The 24,088-nt window shown below is 45.0% G+C and overlaps 1 protein-coding gene across 1 annotated transcript in view; it reads right to left on the bottom strand.

Annotated features, from left to right (window-relative positions):
- Positions 1 to 12,305: 12,305 nt before the first annotated feature.
- The window catches only part of LOC120941363 (WD repeat-containing protein 64-like), a 125,672-nt gene continuing 113,889 nt past the window's right edge, over positions 12,306 to 24,088 (bottom strand). Inside the window, exons 19-20 of the mRNA XM_040354701.1 lie at positions 14,362 to 14,434; positions 12,306 to 12,500 (exon numbers count right to left, since the gene is read on the bottom strand). Coding sequence (XP_040210635.1) covers positions 12,306 to 12,500; positions 14,362 to 14,434 — 268 coding nt within the window. The remainder of the gene's footprint in view (positions 12,501 to 14,361; positions 14,435 to 24,088) is intronic.

The raw sequence follows: 24,088 nt of genomic DNA, 5'->3' as shown, positions 1-24,088 counted from the left end.
CACATTCAGATTTTTTTGAATAGGAGACACAGAGCCAGCTTACATCGTCAAAGCCAGTTAGTGCCCTCCTCCCAGGGCATGGCTATAAATGCAATATTCAAGGCCTATAGTTACACAGTTAGTCAGGTTGAAACAAGTCTATCTAGTTCAACCAAAAAATAAATAATAATAATACAGTCCCATATACACAATCATTCACCCATTGATTCAGAGGAAGGCAAAAAAAAAACAGCAGAGCATGCTCCAATATTCTACAGCAGGGGAAAAAAAATCCTTCCGAGTCTCCCGAGAGGCAATTGGATTTTCCCTGGATCAACTTTACCTATAAATGTTAGTACCCAGTTATATTATGTACATTTAGCAAATAATCCAGGCCTTTTTTAAAGAAATCTACTGAGCTGGCCAGAACCACCTCTGGATGGAGTCTATTCCACATTTTCCCAACTCTTGCTGTGAAATAGTACTTACTATATGGATATAGAAATACGGGGCAACTTAGGAAACAGCTATCACGGGTCAATTCGTTTTGCCTTAATTACACAAATAGGAAACATAAGAGGACTACAAAGACACTGAATTTCAAAAAAGCCAACTTCCAGAAACTACGCTCCTTGCTAGAAGATACTAAATGGGATAATTAAATGGGATAAAATCCTAGGAACACAAAACACGGAGGAAAAATGGGTGTGCTTTAGTAGCATATTAAATAAGGGTATTAGCCAGTGTATCCCAAAAGGGTAATACATTTAAAAGAGCCAATAAAAGACCAGGTGGCTTAACGCCAACGTAAAAATTAATATAAAAGCAAAGGAGAAGGCCTTTAAAAAAATACAAGGCTGAGGGATCATCATCAGCATTCTAACTGTACAAAGAATGCAATAAGAAATGTAAGGGTTTAATCAGGGAGGCTAAGATAGTACACAAAAGACACATAGCGGAGGAGAGCAAAAAAAATCCTAAAAAATTCTTTAAGTATGTAAAGGAAGGACATCTGGTTACAAAAGATGGGGAGATGACGAAGGTATTGAATTTTTTCTTCTCCTCAGCCTTCACAAGGGAACCGGGGGGGGGGGGGAGCTTCGGTAACTAAAACTGCAAAGTTTATCCTCATGACACGTCATAGAAAGCACCCCCATGGTTAACAGAGGATAAAATCAGAAACGGACTTGAAAAACTAAACATAAATCAGTCACCAGGACCAGATGCCTTGCACCCGAGAAAAGGAACTCAGTCAAGTAATTGTCAGACCGTGGTTACTAATTTTTACGAACAGTCTACTGACCGGAATGGTACTAGCTGATTGGAGAAAAGCCAAAGTAACACCAATCTTCAAAAAAAAAGACCAAAATATATCCCTGGGAACTACAGACCAGCTAGCCTAACATCAATAGTTTGCAAGCTCTTGGAAGGGATGATAAGGGACTATATACAAGATTTTAGTAATGGAAACGGTATCATTAGCAGTAATCAGCATGGATTCATGAAGAATCGTTCTTGCCAAACCAATCTATTAACCTTCTATGAGGAGGTGAGCTGCCATCTAGATAAAGAAAGGCCCATAGACGTGGTGCATCTGGATTTTGCAAAAGCATTTGATACAGTTCCCCATAAACGTTTACTATACAAGCTAATTAAGGGACTGGAGGATCTTAGTTATGAGGAAAGGTTACGAGCACTGAACTTATTCTCTCTGGAGAAGAGAGAGGTGCTTGAGAGGGGAAATGATTTTAATGTACAAATACCATACTGGTGACCCCACAATAGGTATAAAACTTTTCAGTGAAAGGGCATTTAACCTCCCTAGCGGTATGATTATTTCAGATTTTAGGTGCTGAAAGCGGTACCATTATTTGCAAGGAAATTTGGCGTTTTATACTGTAGGCCTGTAATTTTTAGGAATAACTCACTTAAATCTGACCAAACAAGAGTCTAGTAGGCATCCCGGGTATGAATTCCCCCCCCCCCTGTGTGTCGTAACGTCGCAGGGAACAGAGTTCGGCGGCAAACAGAGGCACTGTGTGAATCGAGCGAGCACCCGCTCGCTCACACAGCGCGGTGGCATCGCTGGATCCAGGGACAAGGTAAGTAAACACTGCCTGTGGATTCAACGAGGCGAGCCCGAGTCTGACTCGGGGTTAGCGATAGCAGCACAGAAATGTAACCCCGAGTCAGACTCGGGAATACCGCCAGGGGGGTTAAAAAGGCTTGCTGCCATAAAACTAGAGGAAAATCGATTTAATCGTAAAACTACGTAGAGGGTTCTTTACGGTAAGAGCGGTAAGACTGTTGAATTGTCTTCCACAAGCAATGGTTTCAGCAGGGAGCATCGATAAATTCAAAAAACTCTTAAATAGGCACCTAAATGACCACAACATACAGGGATATGGTACAAGAAAAACTGCGCTAACCCAACAAATAAACAAATTAGGAAATGATGAACCAAAAGACTGCAATTAGATGGTATAAACACAAATAATATAAATAAGAAAAAAACTGCGCCAACAAAAGTTAATAGCAACCAAAGGCTAGATAAAAAATACAAATGTAAATATGCAGTTATAAGTATAGATTTAAACCACATAAATAAAATTTAATTGAATTAATTATGTCCCAAAAAATGCTGAATAAATTTCCTTGGTATCCGTAATCAAAGCAAACAACACCCCAGTGAGCTTGACATCCGTGAAGACCGCCACCACATGGAAAGCCGCTTACCGCATTAACAGGTAAAACCATCAGTGAAAAATGTAGTATACAAGGATATACAATGTAATATTGACATAAAAGCGCACACACACATACCATGTTTCCCCGAAAATAAGCCCTACCCCGAAAATAAGACCAATCGATTATCTGGGAGAGCTGCAATATAAGCCCTACCCCAAAAATAATCCCTACTAAAGTTAATATTAGAAAAAATTATCCACTTTATAAAACTTCCACATTGTTAAAAGGTGCATTGTGTCCCCCCGAAACAATCGTGCAAAATACCCCATCCACAGCTAGAGGTCTTCTTCCTTTCCTCCCGGCTGACATCTGCAGCCCCTTCCTCTGCAGTGCTCGGAGCGGGCTGACGTCCGCGGGAATCTCGGAGAGGAGAAGAGGAGCTGAGGCAGGTTACATGATCACTGAGGGCTGCTGTAAAAGGTACATCTCATAAAACAGCCTGTCAGGAACTTGGTAGAAGGCCGACATGCTAGGAGACATGCTCATGAGCCATGACTAAGCACTAACTGTGTGCGAAACGCGTCGGCTGTCCCCTTATGTGACTGTATTTTTGGATTTGCATGTCGAGTTTTTATTAATAAAGACTACTTCTTCAAGTTCCTTTGGAGTGCGGCTGTCCATCCATTTCCACTTTTCCATGTTTGCCTAGTGCATTGCCAGCACCTTGGATTCCTGGCAGGTTCCTTGATTTGCCTGCTAAAGATCCACCTGGAGCGGTGACTCCTCTTCTCATGCTAGGAGGGCTCCCCTTGAGGCCGAGCGCAGCACACCACTAAAGGTGATACAGCAGGTGTGGTGCCCACAGAAGCACGGGTGGCGGGAAGCTGGAACAGGAGACAGGCGTGCTTGGGTGGTCCAGGAAGCAGGAACCGGAGGGCAGACTAGATAGCGGAGTAGGGAGCCAAGCCAGGGGTCATCACAGGAAATCAGTCCAGAAACAGAGTCAAGTTCAGGGAGCAAGATAAACAAGTCCAGTAGCCAGGCCAGGATCAGATGCAGGAAGCAGGTGGAGAGAAGTCAGGTGCAAGCCAAGGATCAATCCAGAAGGTCAGAAGGATTAGGTCAGGGCAACCCACGTCGGTACACAGATCAGGAACAGCAGATAAACGGAAGTCAGGACAAGCTGAAGATACACCAGCGATGTCAGCAGCGGGTTTAAATTTAATCAATGGCGCCATTGCGCACGCGTGTGCGCCTATTCTTGGCGTGTCGCATACTTGTGTGCGCATCAGCGCATCTATTTCCCTGATACAGCCGCAAAGGCAGACACACTGCACCCTACACCAGCACAATCCTCCTAGAAAACAGACTACATATTCTTAAAAGTACTTTAACCAAGATGTTTTTGGGGGGTTAATATTATGTCAAGGTACTGATACTAATAAGACACCCCCCCCCCGAAAATAAACCCTAGGGTCTTTTCTGTGGCCAAAATTAATATAAGACCCGGTCTTATTTCCGGGGAAACGCAGTAGGTTGTGCCTTTTTTTAACCTTACCAACTATGGGCTAGATTCAGTAAGGGCAGCGTATCTTTGTTCCGGCGTAGCATATGTTATTTATGCTACACCTCCGCAACTTAGACGGGCAAGTGCATTATTCACAAAGCACTTGCTCCGTAAGTTGCGGCGGCGTAGCATAAATGGGCCAGCGTAAGCCCGCCTAATTCAAATGTGGCGGGGGGGCGTGTTTTATGTTAATGTATGATGACCTGACGTGATTGACGTTTTTTTACGAACGGCGCATGCGCCGTCCGTGTACATATCCCAGTGTGCATACGCCGCAACAACGTATTGGTTTCGACGTGAACGTAAATTACGTCCAGCCCCATTAGCGAACGACTTACGCAAACGACATAAAAAATTCAAAAATCGAAGCGGGAACGACGTCCATACTTAACATTGCGTGCGCCTCATAGAAGCAGGAGCAACGTTACGCCGAAAAAGACTTATGCAAACCACGTAAAAAAATACCGCCGGGCGCACGTACGTTTGTGAATCGGCGTATCTAGGTCATTTGCATATTCTACGCCGAAAACTACAGAAGCGCCACCTAGCGGCCAGCGTAAATATGCATCCTAAGATACGACGGTGTAAGAGACTTACGCCGCTCGTATCTTAGCCTAATTTAAGCGTATCTGGTTTCCAGAATACGCTTACATTTTCGACGGTGTAAATTCAGAGTTACGACGGCGTATCTACTGATACGCCGGAGTAACTCTTACTGAATCTAGCCCTATGTAGCTATGTAACTCCACCCCTTTTCCAGCAGGACCATAAACCCTCCTTAGCCCACATTTTAACTAATGATCTGAATGTCTTAACAGGATATTTGGAACACTGCAGTATAGTTGATTATCGTCTTCATGTCATCATATCTCTTAGCAATAAAAATCTACAAGTGTTATCAGCCATGAATCCAGAGAATTGGGATTATCATCCTTAGGCCCCTTTCACACCTGCGGACCATTAGGTAGATTCCCAAAGAGTTAGGCTGGCTTATCAGTAGATAAGTCGGCCTAACTCCGAATCTACGCTGGCGTTTGTTTAAGTGTATGCTCAAACAGAGATACGCTTAAACAAAGCTAAGATAGGACGGCATGCGCTGTTCTATCTTAGCTTGCAATTTTTTGGATGGCCTCTAGGTGGCGCTTCCATTGCGGCCGGCGTAGATTATGTAAATGAGCTTTTACGCCGATTCCCGAACGTACGTGCTCCGGTCAACCAACCAAAACCTTCATCAAATTCCTAAATCCCGCTACAAATCCAAGGGAGAACGAAGATTTTCGGTCCAAGGACCACGGCTCTGGAATGCTCTACCCATCACCATCCGCTTAGAGGAAAACCATCGGGCATTCCAAGCGCCTTGAGGCGATTAAGTTCGCATTTGCTGCGCTATACAAGTCACTCACTCACGCGAGCCCGCCGCAGTCGATTAACGTTGTTTCCGTAAGGCCTTAGGCGGCTTAAAGTTATTCCACCTATGAGGTGGCCTAACAATGTTAAAGTATGGCCGCTGTTCCCGCCGCGAGGTTCGATTTTTTTACGTCGTTTGCGTAAGTCGTCCGCGAATCGGGAGTCACGTCGTTTACGTACACGTCGAAATCAATAGGCCCGTACGGCGTACTTAGCTGCAATGAGCCCTGGGAAATGTAGGCGTCCAGCGCATGCGCAGTGTAAAAAAAAACGTCAAAAACGTGAGGTCAAGCCTCATTTCCATACAACACGCCCCCCTTCAACCAATTTGAATTAGGCGCCCTTACGTCTGCTCGGTTTAGGCTACGCCGCCGTAAATTACCAGGTAAGTTGATTTCGAATCATTACTAGCCTAAATTATTTACGGCGGCGTAGCCTAAAAACACTAGGCTACGCCAACCTAAAGTTAATCCAATCTCTCTGAATCTACCTACATATGTCCGCTTTTTGCATTTTTCTTTAACCAAAAATATGTCGAAGAATAAGTAACGCCCTAAATTGAGAATTTTTTTTTTTTTTTTAGAGATTTTTTGGGGGGATATTTATTATAGCAAAAAGTAAAAAATATTGCTTTTTTTCCAAATTGTCGCTCTATTTTTGTTTATAGCGCAAAAAAATCAAAATCGCAGATGTCATCAAATAACACCAAAAGAAAGCTCTATTTGTGGGAAAAAAAGGACGCCAATTTTGTTTGGGCGCCACGTCGCACGACTGCGCAATTGTCAGTTAAAGCGACGCAGTGCTGAATCGCAAAAAGTGCTCTGGTCAGGAAGGGGGCTGAAGTGGTTGAAAATAGCTTGTATTGCGAAACGCTCGCAAACCGCGTTACTCACAATCTGAGGTTTTACTGGACTTACATTTCAGATATTAATTTTACTTAGCGAATCACCCCTAGAAACGAGACAAAGGCTCTTAGAGAAAAAAAGAAATGATACATTATGGGCCAGATTCTCGTATCCTGGCGTAAAACTATGCGGGCGTAACGTATCTCGTTTACGCTACGCGGCCGCAAGTTTTACGGGCAAGTGCTTGATTCACAAAGCACTTGCCTGTAAAGTTGCGGCGGCGTAGCGTAAATCCTCCGGCGCAAGCCCGCCTAATTCAAATGATCCAGGTAGGGGGCGTGGATCATTTAAATTAGGCGCGTTCCCGCGCCGATCGTACTGCGCATGCGCCGTCCCTAAAATTTCCCGACGTGCATAGCGCTAAATGACGTCGCAAGGACGTCATTGGTTTCGAGGTTAACGTAAATGGCGTCCAGCGCCATTCACGGACGACTTACGCAAACGACGTACATTTTTAAATTTCGACGCGGGAACGACGGCCATACTTAACATTGGTTGCCCCTCATATAGCAGGGGCAACTTTACGCGTCGCAAATGCTACGGAAACGTCGTAAATTCACTGCGTCGACCGCGCGTACGTTCGGGAATCTCGCGTAAATAGCTAATTTGCATAGACGACGGGGAAAACGACGTCGGCGACACCTAGCGGCGGGGAAAAAAAATTGCATCTAAGATCTGACAGCGTAAGAGCCTTACGCCTGTCGGATCTAATGGATATCTATGCGTAACTGATTCTAAGAATCAGTCGCATAGATACGCCGGGCCAGATTAGGACTTACGACGGCGCAAATGGCGTTGCGCCGTCGTAAGCCCTTTGAGAATCTGGCCCTAAATATATATATATATATATATATATATATATAAATAAAAGAGAGGGTTGCAGCACAGAGAGATCTTTATTGCTCATACAATAACAACAGCATGCAGGAAAGTTTCAGACATCCTTGACTTTTCTGAAGGTGATTGCAACATAGTAGCAACACATCTATAAAGCTAAATACCAGAAATGACATCCACAGAATACAGAGTCCATTGGTTGTGTCAAAATTGAATTTATTCTACAACTTAAATGACCACAGGTGTATACAGTGAAGTTAGCTTAGAGTAGGGGTCTCCAAACTGTGGCCCAAGGGCCTTTTGATAGCCTTTATCCGGCCCTTGGGGCACTATTCTTCTAAATGATATGAGCCGCTATTCCTCCCTCCGCCACCAACATTGGGGGCACTATTTCTTCCATGGATATCAGAGATGAAGCACTACTCCTCCTCACTAACATTTGAGCCATGTTTACTCTCAGGCCCCATACACACGAGAGGATTTATCCGCGGATACGGTCCAGCGGACCGTATCCGCGGATAAATCCTCTCGAGGATTTCAGAAGATTTCTATGCGATGGCGTGTACACACCATCGCATTGAAATCCGCGCGGAAATCCTCTGGCGATGACGCGTCGCGCCGTCGCCGCGATTATGACGCGGCGACGGGCGCGACGCTGTCATATAAGGAATTCCACGCATGCGTCAAATCATTACGACGCGTGCGGGGAATCCCTTTGGACGGATGGATCCGGTGAGTCTGTACAGACGAGCGGATCCATCCGTTGGGATGGATTCCAGCAGATGGATTTGTTGAGCATGTCAGCAAATATCCATCTGCTGGAAATCCATCCCAGGGGAGATTTATCCGCGGATAAATATCCGACGGAGTGTACACACCATAGAATCTATCCGCAGAAACCCATTTGATGGGATTTATCTGCGGATAGATTCTATGGTGTGTATGGGGCCTCACTGATGCTGGGCCCAGGACATTTTCTACTTCTAATGGTCACAATCCGGCCCCCGTAAAGTCTGAAGGACAGAAAACTGTCTCTTTGTTTGGAAAGTTTGGAGACCCCTGATTTAGAGTACAGTGGAACCTTGAATTACGAGCATAATCCGTTCCAGGAGAATGCTTTTAATCCAAGGTACTCGCATATCAAAGCGAGTTTCCCCATTGAAGTCAATGGAAGCGAAAATAATTTGTTCCGCATTGACTTCAATGGCATGCAATACCGCATGTGGCCAGAGGTGGGGGGTGCCGGAGAGCTTCTGAAACACCCGGAAAAGGGGCGAGGACGCGCATTGCGACTCGCGCATTCGCAGTAGGGAACCGTGCAGTGAAGCCGCAACGCTTCACTTCCTGATTCCCTCACTAAGGATGGCAGCGGGGGCAGCTGAGAGCCAAGCAATTGATCGGCTTCGGCTGCCGACATCGCGGGCACCCTGGACAGGTAAGTGTCCATTTATTAAAAAAGTCAGAAGCTGCAGTATTTTCAGCTTTTAATCATTTTTTTTTAGGCAGACCTCCGTTTTAATAACATTAATAAATCATTGGAAAAGCCCCCCAAAACATCAGGATCATCGGGAATGCTTGTTGCTATTCCGGCTTGTTTACAAGTTCTGTAGAGAACTTATGTTTTATTTGACATTTCAGGCATCCCTGTCTTTCTTTTTTCAAGCTGATTGCAACATCTTGGTGAATACCGGAAATGACACGCAGAATACCAAAGTGTCCATTGGTCAAAATACAGTGGAACCTCGTATTGCGAGTAATGCGGTTAAAGCGGGAGTCCCGCAGCCCATACCCGGAAGCGGCAGAGAAGATCTATCTCTAAAACGGTAGGTACTGCTTCGATTTTAAAAAAAAACACCCGATTCCCCTTGACAAAACGAGCCTCAATTTAAGGTTAAAAATTAACTTTTCGGGTGAACTTCCACTTTAACAAGTGTTTCGCAATACGGGCAATATTTTTTTTTAATTCCTCACTCGGTTTGGGAGTGTTGTCTCGCAACACGAGCAGGATCCAGTACTGTATTTGGCCAGGGGTGTGGGGGCGCCGGAGCCATTCGGAAATACTCAGAAATAATTGGAAATACTCTGTTCCCAAGCCTTTCCTGGGGTTTCCAAGGGCAGCTGAACGATCTCTGAGTATTTCTGAGTCTCTCCAGCGCCCCTCCCCCCCACCTCTGGCCACATGCAGTATTGCGTGCCATAGAAGTCAATGTGGAACAAATTATTTTCATTTCCATTGACTTATATGGGGAAACTCGCTTTGATATGCGAGTGCTTTGGATTACAAGCATTCTCCTGGAACGGATTATGCTCGTAATCCAAGGTTCCACTGTATATATAACACAACAAATTACATATATAAAACAACAAAATAATCACAGCTGTATACATTAAAGCTCATTCAGAGTATAAATGAATGAATGGAGAACTCTGCGCTATGGTAATAAAAATATAAATATATTAAAGAAGCTGCTCTCCTAAAGTGGTGTGAAAACAACTTTGGCAATGTGGGGGGTGTATAATAATAAGGGGAGGCTAATAGTAAGTGATAAATAAATTCCAAATTCTAGTTTGAAACAATATATTAAAGTGGAGGTTCACCCAAAAAAAACTATTTTTAACATTAGATTGGGCCTAATTACGGGAAGCAGAATCGGGTGTTTTGTTTAAAATCAATGTAGTACTTACCGTTTTAGAGATAGATCTTCTCCGTGGCTTCCCGGGTATGGGCTGCGGGACTGGGCGTTCCTATTTGATTGACAGCCTTCCGACCGTCGCATACAGCGCATCGCCAGTTTCCAAAAGTAGCCGAACGTCGGTGCGCAGGCGCAGCATAGAGCCGCACCAACGTTCGGGAACTCGTGACGCGCTGTATGCGACCGTCGGAAGGCTGTCAATCAAATAGGAACGCCCAGTCCTGAAGACCATACCCGGAAGCGGCAGAGAAGATCTATCTCTAAAACGGTAAGTACTGCATCGATTTTAAACAAAACACCCGATTCTGCTTCCCGTAATTAGGCCCAATCTAATGTTAAAAAAAAATCCCGCTTTAACTATAAGGTCAACAATATAATAGTGATTTAAAGTGCAAGTGCTTATATAATGACAACATCAAAAAATAGGTGCAAGCAGGTCCAAAAATGCAGCAATGGTCAATAAGCATTGGTAAGTCCATGCATCAAATGGTTGACTTGAAAGTAGACACCATCACCACGGAACAGATATCAAACTGACAACACCCGGTGAGAGGTAGAGGTAAGTGCCTTTGCATGAAAAAAGGATCAGGTGGAGCTTTAGTACAGTTGGTGGCCTAAGGTCTGTACTGGTACCTGGATGGGACTGGCCAAGAATAGACTCCAACAGAAGAAATTATCATGGATAAAATGAAGAAAAAGGGCCATAGTGAAGTTCTGCGATTTATTGTAAAACAAATTTAAAACAAAAGCCAAATGGCCGCTTACTTGTGCAAGTGCCGAGACCTTGGCACTAAGGTATCAAGCGTATTGCAGCTAGATGTGACGTGGAGCACCAGCTGCACTGTGTCTCACTCTTGTGGGTAGGTGTAGCGTGCGTTCCACCGCTCCTCTGTGCCAAATCTGGAAGTGGCTGAACGTGACCAGGAATGCCTCGACGTACGTTTCATCTATTGATGTCGTCAGGACATGGCTTCCTGACGACGATGCGGCTCTAGGCTTTGTGAGGCCTTAGGCAAAACTTGACATGGGGCCCCACTCACACCCATGATGGGAAAAATAATTCAAGGACAAAAGCCTCTTCCCCACAACCCTGGCCTGTGGTTTAACAAGGTGACCTCCAGATCCTGCTCTTTAATAACTAAGGGGCGGGGGCCACCCGGCGATGTCACCTGCTGAACCCGCCCCCTTGTGACGTCATTGACTGAGGGCATGCTGGGTCATTGATGTCACAAGGGGTGGTGTCACCGATATTCACTGGTTGTTAGGAACACTGGTGGCCTCGCTCTTGAGTCAGGGCTCTTAACGCTGCCTGAGCACAGCAGCGTTAAGGTCCCCTGTCCCTCAAAACTGGGGTAATGCATTGGGTAAGTTAGGCCGCTGCGAGGCCCCTGTGAGTGTGAGGCCTTAGGCGACTGCCTAATTTGCCTAATTAAAGAGCCGCCTCTGACGACATCAATATATGAAACGTACGTCGAGGCATTCCTGGTCACGTTCAGCCAATTCCAGATTTGGCACAGAGGAGCGGTGGAACGCACGCTACACCTACCCACAAGAGTGAGACACAGTGCAGCTGGTGCTCCACGTCACATCTAGCTGCAATACGCTTGATTCCTTAGTGCCAAGGTCTCGGCACTTGCACAAGTAAGCGGCCATTTGGCTTTTGTTTTTAATCTGTTTTACAATAAATCGCAGAACTTCACTATGGCCCTTTTTCTTCATTTTATCCATGATAATTTCTTCTGTTGGAGTCCATTCTTGGCCAGTCCCATCCAGGTACCAGTACAGACCTTAGGCCACCAACTGTACTAAAGCTCCACCTGATCCTTCTTTCATACGAAGGGTCATGGTGGTATGGTAAGTAGGCACTTACCTCTATCTCTCACTGGGTGTTGTCAGTTTGATATCTGTTCCGTGGTGATGGTGTCTACTCTCAAGTCAACCATTTGATGCATGGACTTACCAATGCTTATCATTTAGTGACCATTGCTGCATTTTTTGGACCTGCTTGCACCTATTTTTTGATGTTGTCATTATATAAGCACTTGCACTTAAAATCACTATTATATTGTTGACCTTATAGTTAATATATTGTTTCAAACTAGAATTTGGAATTTATTTATCACTTACTATTAGCGCCCCCTTATTATTATACACCCCCCCTCATTCAGAGTATAGCAAAGTGAACCTTACTACACGATAAAACTGAAATAGAATACTTAAAATAAAAAATTACTCTGGCTTCTCATTGACAGTTTTTAGGGCAATGTCAGGATTAGCAGGAGAGGAGGAGGAGACAAGACATGGCATATTATCAGCAAACATTGAAAACTGGTTGCTCTGTCTCCGGTAATAGGAAGGAAAGAGAGGTTTTCCCAACCACTTAGATGAATCCTCCAGGTTCTCTGGCTGCATTGAACAGGCGCTCTGAAATAAAAGAGACAGACAGGGAGTTAACACATTAGCACAGCAAAGATGCCATTTATGATTTGTTTATTCACAAATGTTACTACAATTTACATTGGTCAACAGACTGTTATATTACTACATACAGTATCTCACAAAAGTCAAAAAATTTTATCTGACAACATCCTACCATCACACAATTCCCATCGGAAAATCTGATCGTATGTACGAGGCTTTACTCACCACTTGGATATTGTATTACCTGCAGTGCTCAAGTCCTGCGGGAACGCGTGGGAACGGAGTTCCTGCACTTTTTTCACAGCAGGAACTCCGTTCCCTTTGCAGGACTAGAGCAGCCAAAAGCAGCCAAACCACCCGAGCCAATCCTTCACTAAGCGGCGATGCCCAGCTCGAGTCACTGTCAGGGGCAGGCGAACCTTAGTAATCCTTTATGTTACTGGCCGCTTCCTGTATATGCATTAATCGGGTAGTGTGCGGGTATTCCCTCACTTCCTCGATGCCGCAATGTCTCCTGGGAGCTTTTGTCATTGTTCCCAGGAGACATTGCGGAGGTCTGCCGCGAGTTATCGCGGGATTTAGAAAAGAACTTCGCAGACCTCCGCAATGTCTCCTGGGAACCAGTGGCGGCTGGTGCTCAAAATTTTTAGGGGGGCGCAAACAAATGAAAAAAAAAAAGACAATTGCAGCCACACTGTGCCAATCAAAGGCAGCCACTGTGCCCATCGAAGGCAGCCACTGTGCCCATCAAATGCAGCCACTGTGCCATGCCATCAATTGTCGCCACTGTGCCATCAATTGTCACCACTGTGCCATCAATTGTCACCACTGTGCCATGCCAAACACAGTCACTGTGCCATCAAACACAGCCACTGTGCCATGCCATCAATTGTCGCCACTGTGCCCACATCAATTGTCGCCACTGTGCCCACATCAATTGTCGCCACTGTGCCCACATCAATTGTCGCCACTGTGCCCACATCAATTGTCCCCACTGTGCCCACATCAATTGTCCCCACTGTGCCCACATTAATTGTCCCCCACTGTGCCCACATTAATTGTCCCCCACTGTGCCCACATCAATTGTCCCCACATCAATTGTCCCCACTGTGCCCTGTAAAGATTGCCCCCCCCCCCCTCGCCCGGCACTTACCTTTCTGGGGTTCGCCATCCTCCTTCCACGGTCCCTCAATGTCTTCTGCCGCCCTTGATGATGCTTCAGCCAATCAGGTTACTGATAACCAGAATCAGTGAACCTGATTGGCTGAGACGGCTGTGCCATGCCCTGCATGCCACTTTTGACACATTTTTGGGACCATTGTCATTTTTACAGTGATCAGTGCTATAAAAATGCACTGATTACTTTGTAAATGACACTGGCAGTGAAGGGGCCAACCACTAGGTGGCACTGAAGGGGTTAAGTGTGTCCTAGGGATGTGTTCTAACTGTTAGGGGGCGTGGCTACAAGTGACACATCACTGATCGCTGCTCCAGATGAGAGGGAGCAGACGATCAGTGACACTAGGAAGAACGGGGAGATGCCTTGTTTACACTTGCCTCTCTCCGTTCTGCAGCTCTGTGACCCGATTGCGGGACACCGGCGGACATCGAGTCCGCGGGTCCCGAGGGCACGGTCACGGAGCTCGCGGCAGGGGTGTGCCTGCACCGCAGCCGCCGGGGCGTGTGTGCCCGCACGGCGGGAATGTCAAAGTGACGTAAATGTACGTTACTTTGCCCAGCCGTGCCATTCTGCCAGGAGCCGGTCGGGAAGCGGTAAACGATGTATATAATACAATGACGACATTTAGATAACAGGCATCAGCAGCACATTTTGCATAATGTAAGTATTATTAGTACTACTTACGCTAGAACGTGTCAGGTATTTGTAATACTTTATACCCATATATTTTTCAGCAGGGCCCCGATGTGATCCATCTCTGCAGAAAACAACATAATACAATTAGTAACTGTGCAATTTTTTTTCTAACACCATCTCTGTGATATTCCCATTGTATGAATCGCCTCATAGAAGGATCTCATTATTCAATGAACACACAAGAAAATAAAAATGATATTCAAATTAAAAATCCTTCGTACATTCCAGGCATAAAGGGCCAGATTCACAAAGAGTTACGTCGGCGTATCAGTAGATACGTCGTCGTAAGTCAGAATCTGCACCGTTGTATATTTAAGCGTATTCTGGAAACCAGATACGCTTAAATCAGGCTAAGATACGAGCGGCGACGCTGTCGTATCTTAGGGTGCATATTTACGCTGGCCGCTAGGTGGAGCTTCCGTTGTTTTCCGCGTCGAATATGCAAATGAGCAAGATACGCCGATTCACGAACGTATGTACGCCCGTCGCAATTAGTTACGCCGTTTACGTAAGACATACGCCGGCGTAAAGATAAAGCTGGTCTCTAGGTGGCGCAGCCCATGCAAAGTATGGACGTCGGAACAAGCGTATAATTTTACGTTGTTTGCGTAAGTCGTACGCGAATAGGGCTGTGCGTAAGTTACGTTCACGTCGTAGGCGGTGTTCGACGTATCTTAGGCATTCTATCCGACGCATGCGCACTGGCATACGTCCACGCACGGCGCATGCGCCGTACGTTCAAAACGTCAATTACGTGGGGGTCATGCTTTATTGACATAAAACACGCCCACCTCTTCCCAATTTGAATTAGGCGCGCTTACGCCGGCACATTTACGCTACGCCGCCATAACTTAGGACGCAAGTGCTTTGTGAATACAGCACTTGCCTCTCTAACTTGCGGCGGTGTAGCGTAAATACGATACGCCGGCTCAAACATACGCCGCCCTACGTGAATCTAGGCCAAAGAGTCAAACCACTTTTTGGCTTTATTCCAAAAACTATTTTTTATTTGCATTTAAGATCATTTTTTTTTTACTGCTCTGCAAATTCAGCACTGATTGTGGATATGATTCTGTTCAGCCCTATATGGATTTACCCCCCCCCCCATCTTCATGACCAGGCCATTTTTTTTGCTATGCGGCACTGTGCTTTTTTAACTTACAATGCAACACTGTACCCAAAGAAAATTTATATATATATTTTTTTTCAAACAATTGAGCTTTTTTTATGGTGGTATTTGTTCACCTCTGAGTTTTTTTGTGTTTTTTTATATAAAAGAAAAAAGACTGACAATTTTGAAAAAAAAAAAAATTTTTTTTACTTTCTGCTATAAAACATATCCCATAAAAAAATATTAAATAATCAAATCTCTTAATACATTTTGGCCAAAATGTATTCTTTGGCAAAAAAAAAAAAAAAAAATACCAAGTACTGTATATTGATTGGTTGGGTTTGTGTGAAAGTTATAGGGTTTAAACTATGGGATATACATTGCATCCAGAAAGTATTCACTTTTTCCATATTTTGTTGTGTTACAGCCTTATTCCAAAATGGAATAAATTCATTTTTTCTTCAAAATTCGACAAATATCCCATCATGACAATGTGAAAAAAGTTTGTTTTGAAAAAATCCCATGTACATAAGTATCACAGGCTCCTCCCATGTACATAAGTATCACATGCTCCTCCCATGTACATAAGTATCACAGGCTCCTCCCATGTACATAAGTATCACAGGCTCCTCCCATGTACATAAGTATCACAGACTCCTCCCATGTACATAAGTATCACAGACTCCTCCCATGTACATAAGTATCACAGACTCCTCCCATGTACATATGTAACATAGGCTCCGCCCATGTACATAAGTATCACAGGCTCCGCCCATGTACATAACTATCACAGGCTCCGCCCATGTACATATGTAACATAGACTCCTCCCATGTACATAAGTATCACAGACTCCTCCCATGTACATAAGTATCACATGCTCCACCCATGTACATAAGTATCACAGACTCCTCCCATGTACATAAGTATCACAGGCTCCTCCCATGTACATAAGTATCACAGGCTCCTCCCATGTACATAAGTATCACAGGCTCCTCCCATGTACATAAGCATCACAGGCTCCTCCCATGTACATAAGTATCACAGGCTCCTCCCATGTACATAAGTATCACAGGCTCCTTCCATGTACATAAGCATCACAGGCTCCTCCCATGTAAATAAGTATCACAGGCACCTCCCATGTACATAAGTATCACAGGCTCCTCCCATGTACACAAGTATCACAGGCTCCTCCCATGTACATAAGCATCACAGGCTCCTCCCCTTTAAATAAGCATCACAGGCTCCTCCCCTTTAAATAAGTATCACAGGCACCTCCCCTGTACATAAGTATCACAGACTCCACCCATGTACATAAGTATCACAGGCTCCTCCCATGTACATAAGTATCACAGACTCCTCCCATGTACATAAGTATCACAGGCTCCTCCCATGTACATAAGTATCACATACTCCACCCATGTACATAAGTATCACAGGCTCCTCCCATGTACATAAGTATCACAGGCTCCTCCCATGTACATAAGTATCACAGGCTCCTCCCCTGTAAATAAGTATCACAGGCTCCTCCCATGTACATAAGTATCACAGGCGCCTTCCCTTTACATAAGTATCACAGGCTCCTCCCCTGTAAATAAGTATCACAGGCTCCTTCCCTGTACATAAGTATCACAGGCTCCTCCCATGTACATAAGTATCACAGGCTCCTCCCATGTACATAAGTATCACAGACTCCATTCATGTACATAAGCATCACAGGCTCCTCCCATGTACATAAGTATCACAGGCTCCTCCCATGTACAGAAGTATCACAGACTCCATTCATGTACATAAGCATCACAGGCTCCTCCCATGTACATAAGTATCACAGGCTCCTCCCATGTACATAAGTATCACAGGCTCCTCCCATGTACATAAGTATCACAGGCTCCTCCCATGTACATAAGCATCACAGGCTCCTCCCCTTTAAATAAGTATCACAGGCACCTCCCCTGTACATAAGTATCACAGACTCCACCCATGTACATAAGTATCACAGGCTCCTCCCATGTACATAAGTATCACAGACTCCTCCCATGTACATAAGTATCACATACTCCACCCATGTACATAAGTATCACAGGCTCCTCCCATGTACATAAGTATCACAGGCTCCTCCCATGTACATAAGTATCACAGGCTCCTCCCCTGTAAATAAGTATCACAGGCTCCTCCCATGTACATAAGTATCACAGACGCCTTCCCTTTACATAAGTATCACAGGCTCCTCCCCTGTAAATAAGTATCACAGGCTCCTCCCCTTTAAATAAGTATCACAGGCACCTCCCCTGTACATAAGTATCACAGACTCCACCCATGTACATAAGTATCACAGACTCCACCCATGTACATAAGTATCACAGGCTCCTCCCATGTACATAAGTATCACAGGCTCCTCCCATGTACATAAGTATCACAGGCTCCTCCCCTGTAAATAAGTATCACAGGCTCCTCCCATGTACATAAGTATCACAGGCGCCTTCCCTTTACATAAGTATCACAGGCTCCTCCCCTGTACATAAGTATCACAGGCTCCTCCCATGTACATAAGTATCACATACTCCACCCATGTACATAAGTATCACAAGCTCCTCCCATGTACATAAGTATCACAGGCTCCTCCCATGTACATAAGTATCACAGGCTCCTCCCCTGTAAATAAGTATCACAGGCTCCTCCCATGTACATAAGTATCACAGACGCCTTCCCTTTACATAAGTATCACAGGCTCCTCCCCTGTAAATAAGTATCACAGGCTCCTCCCCTTTAAATAAGTATCACAGGCACCTCCCCTGTACATAAGTATCACAGACTCCACCCATGTACATAAGTATCACAGGCTCCTCCCATGTACATAAGTATCACAGACTCCTCCCATGTACATAAGTATCACAGGCTCCTCCCATGTACATAAGTATCACAGACTCCACCCATGTACATAAGTATCACAGGCTCCTCCCATGTACATAAGTATCACAGGCTCCCCCCATGTACATAAGTATCACAGGCTCCTCCCCTGTAAATAAGTATCACAGGCTCCTCCCATGTACATAAGTATCACAGGCCCCTCCCATATACACAAGTAGCACAGACTCCTCCCCTGTAAATAAGTATCACAGGCTCCTCCCATGTACATAAGTATCACAGGCTCCTCCCATGCACATAAGTATCACAGGCTCCTCCCATATACATAAGTATCACAAACTCCTCCCATGTACATAAGTATCACAGGCTCCTCCCATGTACATAAGTATCACAGGCTCCTCCCATGTACATAAGTATCACAGACTCCTCCCATGTACATAAGTATCACAGACTCCTCCCATGTACATAAGTATCACAGGCTCCTCCCATATACACAAGTATTACAGGCTCCTCCCATGTACATAAGTATCACAGACTCCTCCCATGTACATAAGTATCACAGGCTCCTCCCATGTACATAAGTATCACAGACTCCTCCCATGTACATAAGTATCACAGGCTCCTCCCATGTACATAAGTATCACAGACTCCTCCCATGTACATATGTAACATAGGCTCCGCCCATGTACATAAGTATCACAGGCTCCGCCCATGTACATAACTATCACAGGCTCCGCCCATGTACATATGTAACATAGACTCCTCCCATGTACATAAGTATCACAGACTCCTCCCATGTACATAAGTATCACATGCTCCACCCATGTACATAAGTATCACAGACTCCTCCCATGTACATAAGTATCACAGGCTCCTCCCATGTACATAAGTATCACATGCTCCACCCATGTACATAAGTATCACAGACTCCTCCCATGTACATAAGTATCACAGGCTCCTCCCATGTACATAAGTATCACAGGCTCCTCCCATGTACATAAGTATCACAGGCTCCTCCCATGTACATAAGCATCACAGGCTCCTCCCATGTACATAAGTATCACAGGCTCCTCCCATGTACGTAAGTATCACAGGCTCCTTCCATGTACATAAGCATCACAGGCTCCTCCCATGTAAATAAGTATCACAGGCACCTCCCATGTACATAAGTATCACAGGCTCCTCCCATGTACACAAGTATCACAGGCTCCTCCCATGTACATAAGCATCACAGGCTCCTCCCCTTTAAATAAGCATCACGGGCTCCTCCCCTTTAAATAAGTATCACAGGCACCTCCCCTGTACATAAGTATCACAGACTCCACCCATGTACATAAGTATCACAGGCTCCTCCCATGTACATAAGTATCACAGACTCCTCCCATGTACATAAGTATCACAGGCTCCTCCCATGTACATAAGTATCACATACTCCACCCATGTACATAAGTATCACAGGCTCCTCCCATGTACATAAGTATCACAGGCTCCTCCCATGTACATAAGTATCACAGGCTCCTCCCCTGTAAATAAGTATCACAGGCTCCTCCCATGTACATAAGTATCACAGGCGCCTTTCCTTTACATAAGTATCACAGGCTCCTCCCCTGTAAATAAGTATCACAGGCTCCTTCCCTGTACATAAGTATCACAGGCTCCTCCCATGTACATAAGTATCACAGGCTCCTCCCATGTACATAAGTATCACAGACTCCATTCATGTACATAAGCATCACAGGCTCCTCCCATGTACATAAGTATCACAGGCTCCTCCCATGTACATAAGTATCACAGGCTCCTCCCATGTACAGAAGTATCACAGACTCCATTCATGTACATAAGCATCACAGGCTCCTCCCATGTACATAAGTATCACAGGCTCCTCCCATGTACATAAGTATCACAGGCTCCTCCCATGTACATAAGTATCACAGGCTCCTCCCATGTACATAAGCATCACAGGCTCCTCCCCTTTAAATAAGTATCACAGGCACCTCCCCTGTACATAAGTATCACAGACTCCACCCATGTACATAAGTATCACAGGCTCCTCCCATGTACATAAGTATCACAGACTCCTCCCATGTACATAAGTATCACATACTCCACCCATGTACATAAGTATCACAGGCTCCTCCCATGTACATAAGTATCACAGGCTCCTCCCATGTACATAAGTATCACAGGCTCCTCCCCTGTAAATAAGTATCACAGGCTCCTCCCATGTACATAAGTATCACAGACGCCTTCCCTTTACATAAGTATCACAGGCTCCTCCCCTGTAAATAAGTATCACAGGCTCCTCCCCTTTAAATAAGTATCACAGGCACCTCCCCTGTACATAAGTATCACAGACTCCACCCATGTACATAAGTATCACAGACTCCACCCATGTACATAAGTATCACAGGCTCCTCCCATGTACATAAGTATCACAGGCTCCTCCCATGTACATAAGTATCACAGGTTCCTCCCCTGTAAATAAGTATCACAGGCACCTCCCCTGTACATAAGTATCACAGACTCCACCCATGTACATAAGTATCACAGACTCCACCCATGTACATAAGTATCACAGGCTCCTCCCATGTACATAAGTATCACAGGCTCCTCCCATGTACATAAGTATCACAGGCTCCTCCCCTGTAAATAAGTATCACAGGCTCCTCCCATGTACATAAGTATCACAGGCGCCTTCCCTTTACATAAGTATCACAGGCTCCTCCCCTGTACATAAGTATCACAGGCTCCTCCCATGTACATAAGTATCACATACTCCACCCATGTACATAAGTATCACAAGCTCCTCCCATGTACATAAGTATCACAGGCTCCTCCCATGTACATAAGTATCACAGACTCCTCCCATGTACATAAGTATCACAGACTCCTCCCATGTACATAAGTATCACAGGCTCCTCCCATATACACAAGTATTACAGGCTCCTCCCATGTACATAAGTATCACAGACTCCTCCCATGTACATAAGTATCACAGGCTCCTCCCATGTACATAAGTATCACAGACTCCTCCCATGTACATAAGTATCACAGGCTCCTCCCATGTACATAAGTATCACAGACTCCTCCCATGTACATATGTAACATAGGCTCCGCCCATGTACATAAGTATCACAGGCTCCGCCCATGTACATAACTATCACAGGCTCCGCCCATGTACATATGTAACATAGACTCCTCCCATGTACATAAGTATCACAGACTCCTCCCATGTACATAAGTATCACATGCTCCACCCATGTACATAAGTATCACAGACTCCTCCCATGTACATAAGTATCACAGGCTCCTCCCATGTACATAAGTATCACATGCTCCACCCATGTACATAAGTATCACAGACTCCTCCCATGTACATAAGTATCACAGGCTCCTCCCATGTACATAAGTATCACAGGCTCCTCCCATGTACATAAGTATCACAGGCTCCTCCCATGTACATAAGCATCACAGGCTCCTCCCATGTACATAAGTATCACAGGCTCCTCCCATGTACGTAAGTATCACAGGCTCCTTCCATGTACATAAGCATCACAGGCTCCTCCCATGTAAATAAGTATCACAGGCACCTCCCATGTACATAAGTATCACAGGCTCCTCCCATGTACACAAGTATCACAGGCTCCTCCCATGTACATAAGCATCACAGGCTCCTCCCCTTTAAATAAGCATCACGGGCTCCTCCCCTTTAAATAAGTATCACAGGCACCTCCCCTGTACATAAGTATCACAGACTCCACCCATGTACATAAGTATCACAGGCTCCTCCCATGTACATAAGTATCACAGACTCCTCCCATGTACATAAGTATCACAGGCTCCTCCCATGTACATAAGTATCACATACTCCACCCATGTACATAAGTATCACAGGCTCCTCCCATGTACATAAGTATCACAGGCTCCTCCCATGTACATAAGTATCACAGGCTCCTCCCCTGTAAATAAGTATCACAGGCTCCTCCCATGTACATAAGTATCACAGGCGCCTTTCCTTTACATAAGTATCACAGGCTCCTCCCCTGTAAATAAGTATCACAGGCTCCTTCCCTGTACATAAGTATCACAGGCTCCTCCCATGTACATAAGTATCACAGGCTCCTCCCATGTACATAAGTATCACAGACTCCATTCATGTACATAAGCATCACAGGCTCCTCCCATGTACATAAGTATCACAGGCTCCTCCCATGTACATAAGTATCACAGGCTCCTCCCATGTACAGAAGTATCACAGACTCCATTCATGTACATAAGCATCACAGGCTCCTCCCATGTACATAAGTATCACAGGCTCCTCCCATGTACATAAGTATCACAGGCTCCTCCCATGTACATAAGTATCACAGGCTCCTCCCATGTACATAAGCATCACAGGCTCCTCCCCTTTAAATAAGTATCACAGGCACCTCCCCTGTACATAAGTATCACAGACTCCACCCATGTACATAAGTATCACAGGCTCCTCCCATGTACATAAGTATCACAGACTCCTCCCATGTACATAAGTATCACATACTCCACCCATGTACATAAGTATCACAGGCTCCTCCCATGTACATAAGTATCACAGGCTCCTCCCATGTACATAAGTATCACAGGCTCCTCCCCTGTAAATAAGTATCACAGGCTCCTCCCATGTACATAAGTATCACAGACGCCTTCCCTTTACATAAGTATCACAGGCTCCTCCCCTGTAAATAAGTATCACAGGCTCCTCCCCTTTAAATAAGTATCACAGGCACCTCCCCTGTACATAAGTATCACAGACTCCACCCATGTACATAAGTATCACAGACTCCACCCATGTACATAAGTATCACAGGCTCCTCCCATGTACATAAGTATCACAGGCTCCTCCCATGTACATAAGTATCACAGGTTCCTCCCCTGTAAATAAGTATCACAGGCTCCTCCCATGTACATAAGTATCACAGGCGCCTTCCCTTTACATAAGTATCACAGGCTCCTCCCCTGTACATAAGTATCACAGGCTCCTTCCCTGTACATAAGTATCACAGGCTCCTCCCATGTACATAAGTATCACAGGCTCCTCCCATGTACATAAGTATCACAGACTCCTCCCATGTACATAAGTATCACAGGCTCCTCCCATGTACATAAGTATCACAGACTCCACCCATGTACATAAGTATCACAGGCTCCTCCCATGTACATAAGTATCACAGGCTCCCCCCATGTACATAAGTATCACAGGCTCCTCCCCTGTAAATAAGTATCACAGGCTCCTCCCATGTACATAAGTATCACAGGCCCCTCCCATATACACAAGTAGCACAGACTCCTCCCCTGTAAATAAGTATCACAGGCTCCTCCCATGTACATAAGTATCACAGGCTCCTCCCATGCACATAAGTATCACAGGCTCCTCCCATATACATAAGTATCACAGACTCCTCCCATGTACATAAGTATCACAGGCTCCTCCCATGTACATAAGTATCACAGGCTCCTCCCATGTACATAAGTATCACAGACTCCTCCCATGTACATAAGTATCACAGGCTCCTCCCATGTACATAAGTATCACAGGCTCCTCCCATGTACATAAGTATCACAGACTCCTCCCATGTACATAAGTATCACAGGCTCCTCCCATGTACATAAGTATCACAGACTCCTCCCATGTACATAAGTATCACAGACTCCTCCCATGTACATAAGTATTACAGACTCCTCCCATGTACATAAGTATGACA

Source organism: Rana temporaria, chromosome 5 (genome assembly GCF_905171775.1).
Source record: "Rana temporaria chromosome 5, aRanTem1.1, whole genome shotgun sequence".
Classification (NCBI taxonomy): Eukaryota; Metazoa; Chordata; class Amphibia; order Anura; family Ranidae; genus Rana; species Rana temporaria.
This window is presented reverse-complemented; position numbering and strand designations above follow the sequence as displayed.